This window comes from Leptopilina heterotoma, unplaced genomic scaffold (assembly GCF_015476425.1).
Source record: "Leptopilina heterotoma isolate Lh14 unplaced genomic scaffold, ASM1547642v1 Lhet_293, whole genome shotgun sequence".
Classification (NCBI taxonomy): Eukaryota; Metazoa; Arthropoda; class Insecta; order Hymenoptera; family Figitidae; genus Leptopilina; species Leptopilina heterotoma.
This window is the reverse complement of record NW_025110998.1, coordinates 96,994-116,033: the sequence shown is the minus strand read 5'-3', so window position 1 is coordinate 116,033 and position 19,040 is coordinate 96,994. Positions and strand designations below refer to the sequence as shown.

The 19,040-nt window shown below is 22.7% G+C and overlaps 1 protein-coding gene across 4 annotated transcripts in view; it reads left to right on the top strand.

Annotated features, from left to right (window-relative positions):
• LOC122504372 (lachesin-like) overlaps nt 1–19,040 on the top strand; it is a 203,160-nt gene that overhangs the window by 130,155 nt on the left and 53,965 nt on the right. For 3 of the 4 annotated variants that reach the window (XM_043615456.1, XM_043615455.1, XM_043615457.1), the window contains one exon: nt 14,693–14,850. In XM_043615456.1, the coding sequence (XP_043471391.1) occupies nt 14,693–14,850 (158 nt within the window). The remainder of the gene's footprint in view (nt 1–14,692; nt 14,851–19,040) is intronic. The other variant, XM_043615458.1, reaches the window with a different exon arrangement.

The following is a 19,040-nucleotide window of genomic DNA, read 5'->3' as shown; positions in this document are numbered from 1 at the left end:
AGGGTCGAACGCTGGTTTATATATATATATAAAGGATCGTGGCGAATAACGTGCTATCTGACGTCTCCGGTGGGAATTCACCTCCTCAACCCACGCTATACATGCCACTATACCCACATCGATGTACACCATCACATCACCGATCAACCTCAAACTCTCTTTTTCTATTTCTCTCCCTCTCTCTTTTCTCTTTTTCTCGAGTTTTTCCCGCGCGAGTGCCACTCCTTTCGCCGCAGCGAAAACAAACTCCCGTGGCAACGTGCGAGACATTTTTCGCGCAAGGATATCAGTATTTTCCGTCTGCTGGCTCTGGTATTCACTCGATTATTGGCTTCCAACCACCCCTTCATTACACTCCTAGTCTCTCTTTTCGTTATGTCAATATACGACTTTTCCGTAGTACCCCTTTTCTCTTTCTCTCTCTCTCTCTCTCTCTTTCTCTCTTTTTCCCTCTTTTTGCCTTCAATTGCTTGCATTATATTCTTATATATGGAAAATGGAAAAATTCATTTCAATATCATTCAAACTTCCGTGTCCTAAGTATTTTACTTTTTCCACCAACAAATATTCTTTTATTAAAAATTTACCATTTTTTTAATATTATTGAATTTGGAAAAAAATATTTATTCCTATTAACAAAAACAAAGAGACTTTCCCTAAACCTAAAGAATATTCTGATTCACTCCAAAAGTGAATATATACTCAAAAAATTGTCCTATTACATTTAATTAAGAATTTTTCTTAATTCTAAAATTATTCCAAAACACCAATAAATTCTATTTTAAATAAATATTTAATTATTATTATTCCATAGGAATTAAGATTTTCAAAAAATTTCAAATTTAAACCTTTATGAAATTCAACAACTTGTAAGAATATTATTATTTATTATAAAACATGAAGATATCGATCACTCCGAGTCGAAGACTCGGAGTTATTGATATCTTCATGTTTTGTATAAATTTAAATAAAATTTTTCAATACAAAAAATAAATTATTTGCAAAAATTTTAATAAAATCCTTCCCAAGAATTCAATTATTTTTCCAAGTAATAAAATTTTTCACATGAATTCAATTATTTAAAAAAATGTTATAAAATTTGTTCTGAGAATTCAATTATTTTCATAAATAATAAAAATTTTCATAGGATTTCAATTATATTTAATACAATTTTAAATGAATTCCTCAAAAAATGTAATTATTTTCAAAAATTGTTTTCAAGAAACAAGAATACAATTACATTTCACAAATAATAAAATTCTTCTCTGAAATTCAAATATTTTCAAATTCTACTATTTTAATAAAATTTCTTAAATAAATTCATTTAAAAAAAAAAATGTAATAGAACGCATTGCAAGAATTCAATTATTTGCATAAATAATACAATTCTTTACAGAATTTTAATTATTTTTAATACAATTTTAAATAAATTCTTCAAAAATTTCATTTTTTTTCAAAAATATTCAAAAAACAATTATTTTTTAAAATTCATGCTATAATGCTTTTAATATTCAATTATTATTTGAAATTTTAACTGAAATTCATTTTTAAATCAATTATTATTAGAAAATTCTACGAGAATTCAATTATTCAAATACGGAAATAAATAATTTATTGAATAAATGAATGTTTTTGAAGATTGAATCCTGATAAAGGATTTTATCAACAAATCTTTAAATAACTGATTTTTTTCGACAAATTTTAATAAAATTTTCAAGAATAATTGCATTTTTTGAAGAATTTGATTCGAAGTGTATTAAAAATAATTGAAATTCAATGATTTATTATTCATGAAAATAATTGAATCTCGGTAAAAAATTTTATTATTTACGAAAATAATTTAATGTTTGCTTTAAATTTTATCAATACTTTTGTTAAATAATTTAAATCTTTTGATAAATTTTATTAGAAAATAGATATTTAAAATGATTGAATTGAGGAAAATTTTTGAAAATAATTGACATCTTGTCTAAGAATTTTATTAAATTTTTTGAAAATAATTGAATTTTGGAGAAGAATTTTATTATATTTAAAGATAATTGAAATTTTGACGTAGCTTTTCTCTGATTTCCCTGACCTATGACAATCCTGGAAATGTTAAAATATTTTTAAAATAAAAAAACTTGCAAAATTTCCATGGAAATTGAATCAAGTTAAAGAATTTTTTAAAAACATTTATTTAATTAATTATTTATTACTATTTTAAAATAAAATTTTTTTGAATTACTTCCTAGAATTTTATTACAATTTTAGAGAATAAATTTTTAATTTCAACTATTAGAAATATTTTTAAATTATTACAGATTCTCAAAAAAAAAAAAAAAAAAAAAAAAAAAAAAAAAATGGAAATAGAAAAAAGAAGCTTTTAGTGTTATAAATCTAAAAAAAATATAAAAATAGTAGGAAATCGTAAAAGAAGAAAAGAAGTAGTAAAGAAGAACAATTTTAGGAAAGTTCACTAGGGGAATGAATAAAATGAATAAATATTTGCTAATTCTTTTCCATCTGGACTTATTATTTTCTTTTAACTCGATAACAAAATTTTTTTCATCTAAGTTATCGTTAATTTGAACTTACGAATAATTGTTGTTAAACTATAATTGTTGATTTAATATTTATATATTTATTCTAGATATATTGACTTTTTATTTAACTTGATAGAAATTTAATTTTTAGAACTTTTGATAATTTTTTGTCGACAAGTGTATGACTAACAGTGAAATTTATACACTTAGACAATGTAAAGAAATTCCCCAAGATGTACATTCCGTAAGTTTTTCATAGCACGACGACCTACATTAAATTTTTTACCCCCTCGGTATTCTGTACAAGAAAAAAAAGTCGAATTTTAAAATACCGTTTTATATTCATTTTATAAATTTAGTTTTAATTATTTACTTTTTTTAATTTTTTATTATTCTTTCCTTACTTTACTTTTGTATTTATCTTATTTTACTTAATTTTTTTAGTTTTTTATTTTCTTTATATTTTTCATATTTTATTTTATTATTTTATATTATTTTTTTAATTTTAATTTTACATTTTTATTAATATTTTCAATTTTGATGAAAAATTGTTTTGCTTTGATTTTATTTACTGCTGTTTTATTGTATATAATTAGGTCGATTATATTTGAATATTAAAATGATAATAAGTGAAAATAGATGGAATATATTAACTGCAAGAACCCAAGGTAATTAAAAGGCGAATTGTACATAAAATATAATACACTTTAATGCAAACAACAAACAACAATAGCTTGCTCAGAGTAAAATGCTTAATAGAAATTAAAGTGGAGAAAATTTTCCATAAAATAAACATTTCTATTGATGAAAATACGAGAATATTTAGTTAATAACAAAATAACAATATTTATTATTATTCTTTATCCCTCAAATAGATTTTGAAATTATTTTCCTCTCTCTCCCTCTTTCTTTTCTCTCTCTCGGTTTCTTTCTGATCAGAAAACAATAACACGAATTTAAATTCAATTTTCAAGAACTATTTAATTCAATTACTGAACTTGCACTGCTTTTACTATAACCATTTTGGACCAATTTTAATTAGCTTAATAAAAAAGTTTTATATCAAATCCTATAAAAAAGATTGTCAAACTATAATAAACCCGAAGAAATATTAATGGTCTTTTTATTTCGCATAATATATCTGAAACAGAAATTAAGACTATATTTTTATTACCCTTGGGGATTTTATGAAAAGAAAATTAAAAAAATTACTAATTAGAAATGGGAAATAATGAAATATTTTTTTAAAACCACTGTTGTATTTAAATTCTTAGGAAAAAAAAGGAATGAAATGTAAAAAAACGAGAACTGACAATGTGAATTTGTCAGGAAAATATCTAGTTCCCTGTAAATGACATTTTGGATATGAGTCTTCCACCTGTATTGACAATCGACATTTCCGACTTTCTGTCCAACATATTCACGCACTCACACACACAAATTCAGTTTTCATATTGAAATTTTGCTTCGAGTCAATTCCCCTCAATAACACTGATACTGTCGCACCACATTTTCCACATTAAAGCAATTACTTTAACGAGAAAAAACAACATTCCTCGCGTGTACAGTCAAAAAACTATCTTTATACCTACAGTCAACATGTCCACAGTTTTTCAAATCACTTATTTTAATTATTCACTTAAAAAATTCAATTTACAATTAATTTTTCCCACGTTGAAAAATTCCATGAAATTTCCGTGGAAATTCTGCAACTTTATTATATTTCAATATATTATTTTAAGATTTCTATTATAATTAGAGTCTAATAATAAACTTTTGTTGCAATTTATTTGCAAAACTTGAATGAAATACAAAAAACTTATTATTACATTTAATAATGAATTTTCTTAATTCTAAAATTATTCCAAAACATCAATAAATTCTATTTTAAATAAATATTTAATTATTATTATATCTTCACGTTTTGTATAAATTTAAATTTCCATAACATTTTTCAACAAAAAAAAAATAAATTATTTACAAAAATTTTAATAAAATTCTTCCCCATAATTCAATTATTTTTACAAGTAATAAAATTTTTCACATAAATTCAATTATTTAAAAAAATGTTATAAAATTTGTTCTAAGTTTTAATTATTTTTATAAAAAATGAAATTTTTCATAGGATTTCAATTATTTTTAATACAATTTTAAATAAATTCCTCAAAAAATGTAATTATTTTTAAAAAAATTCATCAAGAAACAAAAATACAATTATATTTTACAAATAATGCAATTTTTCGATAAAATTCAAATATTTTTAAAATCTACTATTTTAATAAAATTTCTTAAATGAATTCAATTTTTTAAAGAAAATGTATTAAAATGCTTTGCAAGAATTTAATTATTTTCATAAATAATACAATTCTTTACAGAATTTCAATTATTTAAAAAAAAATTTAACAAAAATTCGTTTAAAAAAATGTAATAAAAATTCTTTACAGGAATTCAATTATTTTCCTAAATAATAAAGTTCTTCAAAGGATTTCAATTATTTTTAATACAATTGTAAATAAATTCTTCAAAAATTTAGTTATTTTCAAAAATATTTAAAAATCAATTATTTTTTTAAATTCATGCTATAATGCTTTTAATATTCAATTATTATGTAAAATTCAAACTGGAATTCATTTTTAAATCAATTATTATTAGAAAATTCTACGAAAATTAAATTATTTAAATACAAATAAAATGCAAATAAATAATTTATTGAATAAATGAATGTTTTTCAAAATTGAATCCTCATTTTCGACGAATTTTAAAAAAATTTCCAAGAATAATTGCATTTTTTGAAGAATTTGATTAAAATTGTAGTTATTAAAAATAATTGAAATTCAATCATGAGATTTATTATTCATGAAAATAATTGAATTTCGGTAAAAAATTTTATTATTTACGAAAATAATTTAATGTTTGCTTTAAATTTTATTAACACTTTTGTTAAATAATTGAAATCTTTTGAAATATTTTATTAGAAAATAGATATTGAAAATGATTGATTTGAGGAAAATTTTTGAAAATAAATAATAATTGACATCTTGTCCAAGAATTTTATTAAATTTTTTGAAAATAATTGAATTTTGGAGAAGAATTTTATTTTTTTTTGAAGATAATTGAAATTTTGACATGGCTTTTCTCTAATTTCCCTAACCTATGACAACCCTGGAAATGTTAAAATATTTTTAAAATAAAAAATAAATAAGGAAAATGAAAAAAATAATATACTAATGTATCAATAAAAATTAATATTATTAATTAAAATCAATAAAAAAATAAAACGAAAAACAAGAAAAACTGAATGAAAAAAAAAACAAAGAGAATAAATAAAGGGGAAACATATTTTTAAAGAAAGAATGAAGAAAGTAATAAAGAAAGAAACAAGAAATAAGAAAGGAAAGAAAGAAAGAAAAAAGAAATAAAAAAGGAAAAAAAGAACGAAAGAAAAAATAAAAAAAAAATAAAGAAAGAAAGAATTATAAAAAATTACATTAGAAGAAATTTCTTTTCCGAAATATATTCATATCCGCAAACAAAAGATTCTTTTTCGAATAAAACAACCTGCAACAAATGGCATGTAAATTGGCCGAGGTCACATTTAAAACACAGCGTTAGCGCGTCCACATTCATTATTCTCTCTTTTTTCTAACACGTACCTATATATACATGTATATAGCCGTTATTATAACAAAACGCCAAGATGAAATATAACCTGCACAAAACACACAGTCAGCTTGAGTACCTTTAAAAGCATTTTACGAAATTACCTGATAAATGACACGTATGTAATTCTTTTTTTATCCATTTTACATATATTTAAAATCAACGCAACCAGAAACAAAATATTATATATAAATCATACTAAAATTCTTGTAACAAATCAAAATTCATGTCCAACAAATCTCCATTTATTCGAAATAAATGAATAATAAGAATAAAAGTAAAACGAAATAAATAAATTGTAGAAAATATGATACAGAATGAATAAAAATAAATAATAAAATAAACAATAAAAAATTAATAATTAACTAATAATGCAAAAAATGAAAAAAATAAATAATATAAAACATAAATAAATTAATTAACAATACAGATAAACAGATTTATTAAATTATTAAACAGTAAAGTAATCGAATATCTAATTGTTATTGTATATAGGCACATTAAAAGAAATACTTTTACAGAGATAGTAAAATTCGTCAGGGAAAAGTCAGGAAATTGAATTTTAATTTTTGTTCACCTTATGAACTTTTAAATTACCGGTAATTTTAATCAAAACCTTTTTGTACAGTTTTTGACAATAGTAAGAATTAAACTGAACATAAAATTGAATTTTTCTCTGATAAAAAATGAACTTAAATTTTCAAAACATTATGAATTTCGAACATTCAAAAAATGTTTTTTTAAAAATTCTGTCATTATAAATTATTGGAAATTTTCTTTCCTATAATTTATTTTAATTTTGAAGTATATAATTTTTATTTTTATATATTTAATTTATATTCGTATTGGTAATGTAAGAAGATAGAATAATTTGAAGTTTCCCACTAAAACTGTCTCTCACTCGCAATGCAAAATTCAGTAAAAAATATAAAACGTCTGACTTTAAATTCACGTTCCCCACTGATACTAAAATTCGAAGAATTTATGTCTGACCTATAACCGACTTGTACTACTTATACTGAAATGACACGAATTTAAAAGCTTTCGTCTGACTAAAATTGTCCTTTTCTACTAAAATTAAAAAGATTATATTATAAACTGTCATTATTTTCAATACCCTTGTAATAAATCTTTTATTAACGATGACTCTTTTGTCAGTAGCAATGATTATATATATATTTGCATTTAAAAGATTGTAATAGTTCTCTATATATTTAAGAATTAGGTTAGTAGAAAAGTACTTTTTGGCTTTCCACCTCTCTCTGGGGACTATAATCGAATCAGCAATTACACGACTGTTCCTGGGACATTATCCAAATTGATTAAAGGTGTAATTACATTCGTTGCTCGCAATCTAAGTAAAGTTATAAGCCAAGACCTCGTTTTACAATTGTGTGTGGTGTTTCTAACGCGCGACACGAACTTTACAAAATCCAAGCACGTATCTCCCAAGACTACGCTCTGAATTGTACCCTCTTGAACATAACTGCCTTGCAACTTTTTTTATAAGCGTTTCAAAAAAAAATTTCCGACACTATTTTTCCATAAAAGGAGATTTTATCAATTTCAGAGGAGAAGAAAAACTTTGTATTTCTTCCCATTTCTTCAAAATTGTCTCAAAAAAAAGAAAGAAAAAAGAAATAAATTAATATTTGTTGTGTTTGAATTTTCTTTTTTAATATTTTGAATTTTAAAAATTAATTCACTGAAAATTACTAAATTCTACCAAAGTTTTTATCAAAAAATTTGAAATTAATTAGTCATTTGACGAATATTTTCGTGAAATTTTATTAAAATTGGTTTGAAAATAATTGAATTCCTGCGATGAATTTTACTATTTATAAAAAATAATTCAATTCTTCCAAAGAATGTTTTGTTAAAATTTTTGAAAATAACTTAAATTCTTATCATTAAAAGTTTTTTTAAATAATTTAATTCTTGCGAAAAATGTTATTAACACTTTTAAAAATAATAAACAAGAATAGTTAATTATGAAGTTAATAGGTGAATTTTTCAATTTGAAATTATTCAAAAATTAATATTTATTAACAAATATTGGATTAACTACAAATAGTAATGGATTTATTATATCAATTTAATAAAAATTTTCTCATTTTAAATAAAGAAATTTTTTTATAAGTAAAATAGCAAAAATTATTTTCTTCAAACAGAGTATTTATTTAAATTGGAAAAAATATTTGTTTGACTCAAAAGTAGCATGTGTAAATGGAAAAATGACAGCCTCATCAGTTCGATTTTTCGTTTAATTTATAAATTAAAAAAAAACAAAGTGATATGTGTCGGTATTGTAAATAAATAATGTGCATTATAAGAATTATTATTAAATATTTCTCAGTTGGAAGAATTTATAACGTTTTAATTAATTTTTCAGTTATATGTAGCGATTGTTTTTAAAATATTCATCAAGAAAGAAAATACATGTTTGACACAGATAATCCAGGAAATTATTTGTTACCAATTAATTAATTTTGATTTAACTAAATATTTTATTTGCTTTAAATAAATTTTATTTAGTTGATATCAACTTTATTCAGTTCAAATATAAATACAATTTAGCTCAAACAAATTTTATTTCCTTGTCATAAAAATTTTGATTTTGTTTTTCCCTTGAAGCAACTCTTTAAGAATTAAATTATTTGAAATAAATGTCATTTTAAATTCTGTAATTGTCTATTTTGCTTTTGAAAAAAAAACTTTACTTATTTATTTATTATTTTAAAATTAATTTTTACAAATTTCGTATCACGCTGGTTCTAATTAGTTCAAATTTCTAATAATTCAAATTTCAATCGTTTTTGATGAAATATAATTAATAAGTATTAAAATAAATATTTCTATTTTTTCTCACAAAATAATCAATGTTTTAAAAAAAAAATTTCCAAAATCCAGGTCAAGATCAAAATTCACTGACATTTCCCGTTTTTTTCCTTTCTAAAAAAATTCCCTGTCATTTCCCGGTTTCCTGGTCTGGCGGGAAATTTCCATATTTAAAAACATTTAAATAATATAAATAAACCATTTTTTTAAGATAAATTATAATTTTTGTTCTTTAAATTCTTATGATTATAATAATAAATGTAATAATTATTCATTACTATCGTAAATTTTAATGTTATATTTATTATTTTGCAAAATAAAAAATTTTATATTTTCAAATATAAACAGTAATTTTGGAATAATTTCAGATTGAATATTAACTACATAATTAACTATTCTTGTTTATTATTTTTAAAAATGTTAATAACATTTTTCGCAAGAATTAAATTATTTTAAAAAAACTTTTAATGATAAAAATTAAGTTATTTTCGAAAATTTTAATAAAACATTCTTTTGGAAGAATTCAATTATTTTTTTAAAAACAGTAAAATTCATCGCAGGAATTCAATTATTTTCAAAACAATTTTAATAAAAATTTCACGAAAATATTCGTCAAATGACTTTAATTATTTGCAAATTTTTTGATAAAAACTTTGCAAGAATTTAGTAATTTTCAGTGCATTAATTTTTAAAATTCCAAACATTAAAAAAGAAAATTTATTAAAAAAGTTAAGATGCAAAAAAAGCTGACTTCAAACTGCGAACAGTTTCAAACACAACAATATTAATTTATTTCTTTAAAATTTTTTGTCAAATTTAATTTCATTTATCATATTCTAGAAAAAATTGTAACCAAAATCGGAAGACATTTTTTTTTTATTAGTTTAAAGATTTCTAAAGATAAAAATAAGAAAAGTTTGAAGATTTGTCTGGCATCACTGGTGTTGCCTCAACAAAAATTTGGTTGTGCGAAATAAATTTTTTCCCACCGTTTGGTCACTAATTCAGTAAATGAATGTTTTTTACTCCCTACTCCCAATTCTAAAAATAAAATTCATATAGAGGAGAATGGATTTTTTTTTTGCTTCTCGGAAAAAGCATTTCCCACTTGAATTGTTATTCAGAGAGTTTTTAGGGTTTGAAAAGGACGATATGCAAAAGGAAAGATCAGAATTTTATTCGTTGTCGAGAAAGAGAGAGAGAGAGAGAGAGAGAGAGAGAGAAAGGGAGAAAGCTTGCGCTCATGTGGCCAATTTTTGTAACTGTGCCCTATAAACGTACTCTCGGATATATTTCTGGTAAAAGGAAAATTTCGCCCGACAAATTCCTTATCCGTTTCCCGTGACTATGGAATGAGAAAAAGAAATCTTTAAAGCGCACTTTGATTCATAGGTGGGTCGTCTTGCGCTCTCTCTTTCTCTCTCACTCTACGAGACAGAACGTGACCTGGCATTAAGTGGCCTATAAAATATTGCGCCCATGTAAATACCCTCGTAAAATTCACCCCGCAATGTTGCACCCCCGCATACCATGCCACGTCGCCTTCCAAGATATATATCACAGAGATCTTTACGCGTTGTAAATTCAAATTCAATACGCCGACATGTTATACCCTTATTCGACAGCATTTCTAACACGATTCGAGTTCGCGCGTGTCGCGTCTCGACCGTCATTTTCAATCTTGTTCATCTTTTCCCTTCCGTTATTGTACATTTATATATCTATACGTAACATCCATTTTCATCCCATTTCGATAGGAACATTTCAGAAATGCTTTCAAGTGCTCTCTTTTAAATTTTTTTCATACGCGCAAAAGTAGGACATTTTTTTTTTGTACTTTCTTTCTTTTTTTTTAAAGAAGAAACTTCATACATTTTTCAATAACAGTTGTGCGCACATGTATATACATATATATACATGTTATTTGAAGTAATTCATGAATTTTCTAGCGCATGAAAACCATTTATGAAACACACATTTTCTTCCCTCAGAATATTACCTTTTCAAATGCATAATATTCAAATTAGTTCGTTTGAGTAAACAAGAAGTCTTTTTGGAATATTTGCACACGCAAAGGCAGTCGTTCGTGACAAGTAATGCTTTTTGTGCAATTTCATATTTTAATATTTATTTCATTTCAACAAGCAATATATACATGAGTATATATATTTGCAGCATAATGACGGAATATATTTTTTTTTTGCTAAATTAACAAATATAGTGTGTATGTTTTCAATTTTGCTTATTCGATTAAAATTCTGTTGAAAATTGTGTTTTCATTTATTATCGAAATAATCAAGGAAAATTTTAAATTAAAGAAAAAGGATAATAATGAATATAATTGGATGAGAGAGATAATAATGAGTTTGTCTTTTAATTAATAATTATTATTGGCTTTTAAATATAAATTGCCAATTAAAAAGGGTGAGATTTAATTGCCTATATGATGAAAATTTCAATAAATTTTTATATATATATGTGAATATAACAATTTAACATTTTATTTGTTTAATATTTAGGGGAAAAATGTTAATTGCAAATAATAACAGATTTTTAATTTATGAAAAAAACTGTACGTGCAAAATTGCAAAAAATTATTCTTTAGAGAAAACGATTTTGTAAAAAAATTAATTAATTAAACATATTATCTTTCTTGAAAAAAATACAATTTTTTTAGAATCGTTGATGATAAACGTTGTAAACTTTACTTAGGTTAAAAAAAATTACACCAGTACAGTGAAGATTAAATAATTTTAGACTCATAAGTTTAATAAATATTCTAAAACGTATTCGGAGTTAAAATTAATTAACGAAAGTTATTTTAAAAATAAAAACCTGAACGAAAAAACAGATGAAGAATATAATTACTTTAACCTAGCGACTAAATGAATAAAAAGTTTAGAAATCTAAATGAAGGGTTGCCGCACAAAAAATTCATTTTATTTTTCCCTGATTTGCAGACGAGAAATTTTTACTATTTACCAGATTTCTGAAAAAGAAATTCAAGGGGAGTTCAATTATAAAAAATTATAATTTTTAGAAGCAGAAACTACTTGATTTAAAACTTTTTCAGGGATATTTACTTCCATCGACTATTTTTAAAAATTTCAAAAAAATTTTCTTTTTGTAACTCAAATAATTTAAATAGAATTTTAGAAAATTTCAATTATTTGAAATATTTCAGATATTTTTTTCAAATTCAATTATTTTAAATACAATTTTTAAAAATTTTAATTATTTCCAAAATTTTAATCAATTTCTTTTTTAATTCAATTATTCTAAATAAAATTTTAGAAAATTTAAATTATTTTTAAAAAACAAAAATTTCATTCAATTTTTCTAAAAAAAAATTTTAAAAGTTTTAATTATTTCAAAAATTTTTAATCAATGTTTTTTAAAATTCAATTAGTCTATATGAAATTTAAGAAAATTTTAATCAATTTTTCATTAAATTATCATTATTTTAAATAAAATTTAAAAAAGTTTCAATCAATTTTTCTTTACATTCAATTATTTTAAATAAAATTGTAGAAAATATTGAATTATTTTTAAAAATTCAATCAATTTTTTTGAAATTCAATTATTTTAAATAGAATTTTAAAAAATTTCAATTATTTCCAAAATTTCAATCAATTTTTTATTAAATTCAATTATTTTAAATAGAATTTTAGAAAATAGTGAATTATTTCAAAAAATTGAATCATTTTTTTTTTAAATTCAATACTTTTAAATAGAATATTAGAAAATTTTGAATTATTTCCAAAATTTCAATCAATTTTTTATTAAATTCAATTATTCTAAATAAAATTTTAGAAAAGTTCAATTATTTAAAAAAAATTTTAATCAATTTTTCATTAAATTCTAATATTTTAAATTTAATTTTTTAAAAATTCCATTATTTTTTTTTAATTCAATTTTTTTAAATAAAATTTTAAAAAGTTCCAATTACAGGGTGTTTAACAAGGATTGAAAAAATAATTCCCTGACTTTTTACTAATTTTATTTCTGCTTTCATGGGACATAAATATGGTAACTGGCATATTTGACAATAATTTAATATCTAATGATAGAATAAGCAAACGATAATAAAAATCTTCTAAGGTTTTTTAAATTAAAAAAATTTTTTATTCACAAAAATTTTAATTTTTGTATAAATTTTTAGAATTTCCCTGACTTTTAATGACATTTTCTGACATTCCCTAACTTCCCTGACCGTTAAACACCCTATTAATAGTCTCCATCCTTTGGTAAAAAATTTGAAATTATCTAAAATTATCAAAAATTCGAAAAACATAATTTCTTAAAATTCAACAGTTTTTCTTCTGTTTTATGGCATTTAGCTTCATTATTTTTGTGCTCTTCAAAAACACTTTACTTATTTAATAGTCTTCACCCTTTGGTAAAAAATCTAAAATTATTAAAATTTGTCAAAAATTCGAAAAACTGAATTTCTTAAAATTGAACAGTTTTTCTTCTTTTTTATGGCATTTAGCTTCATTATTTTTGTGCTCTTCAAAAATACTTTACCCAATTTTTTATCTCAACCCTTTGGTTAAAAATCTAAAATTATTAAAAATTATCAAAAATTCAAAAATCCGAATTTCTCAAAATTCAACATTTTTGCTTCTTTTTTATGGCATTTAGCTTCATTATTTTTGTGCTTTTCAAAAACACTTTACTTATTTAATAGTCTCCATCTTTTGGTAAAAAATTTGAAATAATCTAAATTCTAAAATTATCAAAAATTCGAAAAACAGAATTTCTTAAAATTCAACAGTTTTTCTTCTGTTTTATGGCATTTAGCTTCATTATTTTTGGACTTTACAAAAACACTTTACTTATTTAATAGTCATCACCCTTTGGTAAAAAATTTGAAATTATTAAAAATTATCAAAAATTCGAAAAACCGAATTTCTTAAAATTCAACATTTTAAATTCAATTAGTCTATATGAAATTTTAGAAAATTTTAATCAATTTTTCTTTGAGTTACCATTATTTTAAATAAAATTTTAAAAAGGTTCAATCAATTTTTCTTTAAATTTAATTATTTTAAATAGAATTTAAGAAAATTTTAATGATTTCCAAAATTTCAATCAATTTTTTCTTAAATTCAATTAACAGTTTTTAAAAAAAAAATGGAAAGTCAATTGGGAAGTCTGTCATATTCAAATAGTCAGACTACTTTGACTTTGTTAGACTTTCCATTTTTTTAAAAATGGTTACTACATACTTTTTTATTATGTGTTTTTTTTTAAATAATTTTTTGTTTTTAATATGTCCCTGAAGTTTATGATTTAACTCGAAACGATGGACTTTTAGAAAATTTTTAAAAATAAAAATAAGTAACATTGTCGTCCGAATGTATGTCGTTTTTATCAATAATTTTTGAAAATAAAACTGCAACCAATGAAAACAGTTTGAAACTTCGTCTCAGACATTTCCGATGTAAAGATTCTACCTTGAACCCCTTTTGTGAAATATTCCTTCCTTTCCACCCTAAGGAAATGGTCTGATTACAATTATATCCCTGAGAAAGAGGGGTTTTTGGAATTGTGAAAGTTGATTTTCACTTCCACCCCCCCCCCCCTATTATTATACAAAACGAATAAAGTGTCGTGTTGCCAAGTGCTCTTTGATCGTGAACCGCATTTTTTCTTTTATGTTTCAGTGACGGGGTTGGAGCCAGACTTCCTTTACCCACTTGAGAATGTAACGATCCCGCAGGGTCGAGACGCTACCTTCACCTGTGTGGTGAATGATCTCGGTGGATACCGGGTGAGTCCTTCCTCCTCCGCGAGTGGAAATCATGGTGGCACCAGGGCCCGGGTAACTATCATACCATTTAACGTGACCGCCTGCTGTAATGGACCTACTTAAAGACCTATATAACTACTGCACTCTGCGCGTGCCTGCAATTCAGCACTGCATTCACTGCACTTCGCCGCTATCAAAACCACTTTTATATATATATATATATATTTATATATATATATATATATATATATATATATATATATATATATATATATATATATATATATATATACATCCATCTCTCTTTATATATATATATATATATATATATGTATATTACCTGCGATTATTCAGTTCGATCCATTTTATTCACGGATCGCAAAACCGCAACTTGACCTGAAACTCTACATGAGATTCACTTCAATTGCACTCTATCTCGAGTTAATTATAACCGACATTTCGTTTTATCTTGCAAAGCGTATACTTTTTGCTTGCCATTTTATTATATATGAAAATTCAAATTTTTCACCCCCTAATGATAACAAATTTAATTTGGAAAATTATCGAAAAATTAAGATTTTATACTTTGACCACACCAAATAAAAAAAGGAAAATAAAAAAAACATTTTAAACCTATTTCAAAGAGAGACTTGATTACCGAGAGCTTTTTTCATAATTACGAATCTACTCTACCAGCTCACAGTTTTTCTGTGGATATCATATTGAGACAAAAAACGAATCAAAAGTGTTGCGAATACAATTTGATATCCTTAAATTTTTCAAAATTGAAAAACTATCAAAAATTATTTTAAAATATTTTAAAAAAATTAATTGTAAGAATTTCTATATTATAATGTTTTGAAAATATTATACCTTAATAACTTAAGAAAAAACTGGTTCCACATGCCCTTAAATAATTTTTCTTTTTAAATATTTTCAATTTAAAAAATTAATGTATTGAAAATCATTGAATTCTAGCAAAGAATTTTATCAAGAAAATTGAGAATAATAATTGAATTCCTTCGAAGAATTGTATTATTTATAAAATTAATTGATTTCTTGACAAGAATTTTATTAAAATTTTAGAAAATCCTAATTTAATTCTTTTAAAGAATTTATTTGAATTTTTTATTTTTTATTACAGTAATTTTGCTTCTTGTTCAAAAATTTAATTATAAAGTTTCTAAGTGTAAAAAAAATTTAATTTTTATTACCAATTAGTAAAATTTCCGAAAATATTTCGCTTCTTTGAACGTTCAAAATTTTGAAAATATTTATTTGTCTCAAATAAATTATATTTGGTTTCTATTTTATAAATTTATCAAATTTTTTATTTTAATTTTACAGAGTAATTTATTAAAAAATTTATATTGAAAAAATATTGTCGTTCGTTTGAGAGATTGAAATTTTACATAAAAACTGTGCATTTACTGATTCTTTAATCTGATAATTAATTAGTGAAATATTTATATAGGAATTCTATTTCTTTTTTTAAATAGATATTTGAAATTCAGAATGAAAAAAAGTCTTTGTACACAATTAGAATTATTTCAATTTTACACCACTTGGCATAAAATTTGGAACAGCTTGTATAGAAACATACCTCCGAGGTACAAACTGATTTTTACATTTTTTCCTCTTAAAATTGTCCCTTTGACTCATTATTTCCTTCTGTAATATAGCTTTTTTTTAATTTTATTTTTTACTTCAAAATTGAATCCTCAAAAAAAGCGCGAACGAAAAGCATAAAATTCTCTTTTTCATTATAAAAATTAATTATTTTTAAATTAAGATTTCAAATAAATTTTGAAAATAATTATTATTCAAAGATAGAAACAATAATAAATAAAAACTTTTACAGTGAACCATAAATATGACAAAAAATAATTTTAAAAATAATTTTAAAATTTAACATACTTTTACTTATAAATGTATATAGTAAGAAAGTTCTACACTTTGAAGTGTGTTACATTGAAACTTAATTATTAAATATACAAAGTCACCTCTATCGACCTTAAGGACCGAGAAGTTCGTGCCCTGAATGATTATTATTTTAACCCACTTTGATTTCGAGAAGAAAGTTGAAGTTACATTTCTATAATAAATTCATCTTGTTGAATGATTCTCTTCCCCTAGAAATATCGAATTGCAAATTACAAATTGAAAAATAAAAAGAAATTATAAAATTACTTATTCAAACGCTGAAAAATACATAATCATAAATTAAAACATAAAAAAAGCATCAGTAACTTATTAACTTTGCAAGAAAAACTACAATTTCGGTTGTAAATTAACATAATAAGTAGGAAGAACCCAGTATCGTAAAAGTATATCCGCTACTATCGATTGTAAATCAACAGTAAAAAAATTAAACTACTCTGAGTAAAACTGATTTGGAAAAAAAATTCCATAACGAGAGAAATGTTTTTATATTTAATTTATAATTTAATTATTCATAAAAAAAAAATATGATTGACAAGTCAAAATTATAAAAACTTTTTTCTTCATTTTATAAGAGTTTGATTTTATATTTTTTAATTTATAATTTAATTATTCATAAAAAGAAGATTATGATTGACAGAGCAAAATTTAGAAAACTTTTTCCTTCATTTTATAAAAATTTTTAAACTTCTCGTTTTTATTTTCAATTAAAAATTGTTATCGAATTTATAAAAAATCTTTTCCCTTCATTTCTAAAAATATATGAGATTTTAATTAAAAAAAAAACTGTGGTGAAGAAATAAAAATTATGCAAATTTAATAAAATTTAATAAAATTTTTATTAATAATAAATTTTTGTATTCTAAAATAGATTTTAAATTAAAAATTGTGATTCAAAAACAGAAATTATACAAATTTTTTTTCAAAAATTAAATATTTTGTAACCAAAAAATATAACTGACAAATCAGTATAATGGAAATGTTTTATTATTATTTTATAAACAACTTTTAAAATTCTCAATTTTATTTTCAATTAAAAATTGTGATTGACTGTACTTTTTTTTTATTTCAATAAGTTAATTAATTTTTTCCGTAGGTACAATGAAAATTTAAAAATTTAAATTCATATTAAAAAAGGAAGTTTATATTCTCTCAAATTTTTATTTTTATTCATTATATTTTCATAAAAAGAAGTTTAATTTAATTTATTATTTTTTCCAATTTCGGGAAAAAATAGAAAAAAATCAATTTATCTAAAATTTTTCTTCAGTAATTTTTAAATTCCGTACAAAATGACGTTCATTGCAAAAAAAAAATGAAGTGTCACCACGTCTCACTGAATTTTTCCTCCTGAATTTTATTAATTCACTTTAAAATTATTTTGACAGTGAACTGTCATTTAAAAATCTTTTAAATAATTTTGGAGGTTAAATTTTTCATTAATTCGTATTTTTAGGAATACATCTTTACTTTAAGTCTTCGAAAATACTATATTTGTGGAAGATGAAGAATATAAAAAGAATATTTTGAAAGATTAAGTCTAGGAGACAAATAATAAAAATTGCAAATATTTTTGAAACAAGAGAATAAAAATTGTTCAAAATTTTCAAAAATACGTAAAATTAATTCAAATTTAACATCCTTTCCTTCTTAATACTTCCAGAAAATAAAAATAAAAAATACAATCCTTCCTCTATGAGGAAGAAAAAATAAAAAATTAAAAAAAGATTTAAAAAAAACTTCAACAAAGATGAAGAATAATTAAATTTAAAATTAATGAATTGTCGGTTCGTTTTCTCATCTACCAAGAGTTAAATAATTTTGCCAAAAGCGAAGACAAGGAGAAACATTTCTCTCGGTATATTGTTAGGAATCCAGTAATGTTACTTCCGACTGATACAGATTAGATACACAATTTAGCCCTTTCTGATAAATGGCACCTTTACTTTGGGTCGAGTAGCTATAAGCCAAAACAATTCCTGTCAGTTTCTACGAGTAGGATAATTAAGGGTAGTATGCACTTTGAAGAATTGCAATGCAATTCTAAAACGCCTTCTGAGCACGCCGCACGCAGTTTCTCTAATTATTATAATAATAATAATAATAACAATAATAAAAAGACAAAAGCACTTGAAAGAAATAATAATTCGAAACCAAATTGCCTTATGCATCGAAAATAGGAAAAAAAAATTCACATTTACCAGAATAGTAGCTTCAAAGGTCTTGCAAATTTAGAAATCTTTTTTTTTCTTTCAGCACGCTTTGGTTTATTGACACCAAGTGTGCAGTTTGTGCAGAAAAATAAATTTTTTTTTTTTATA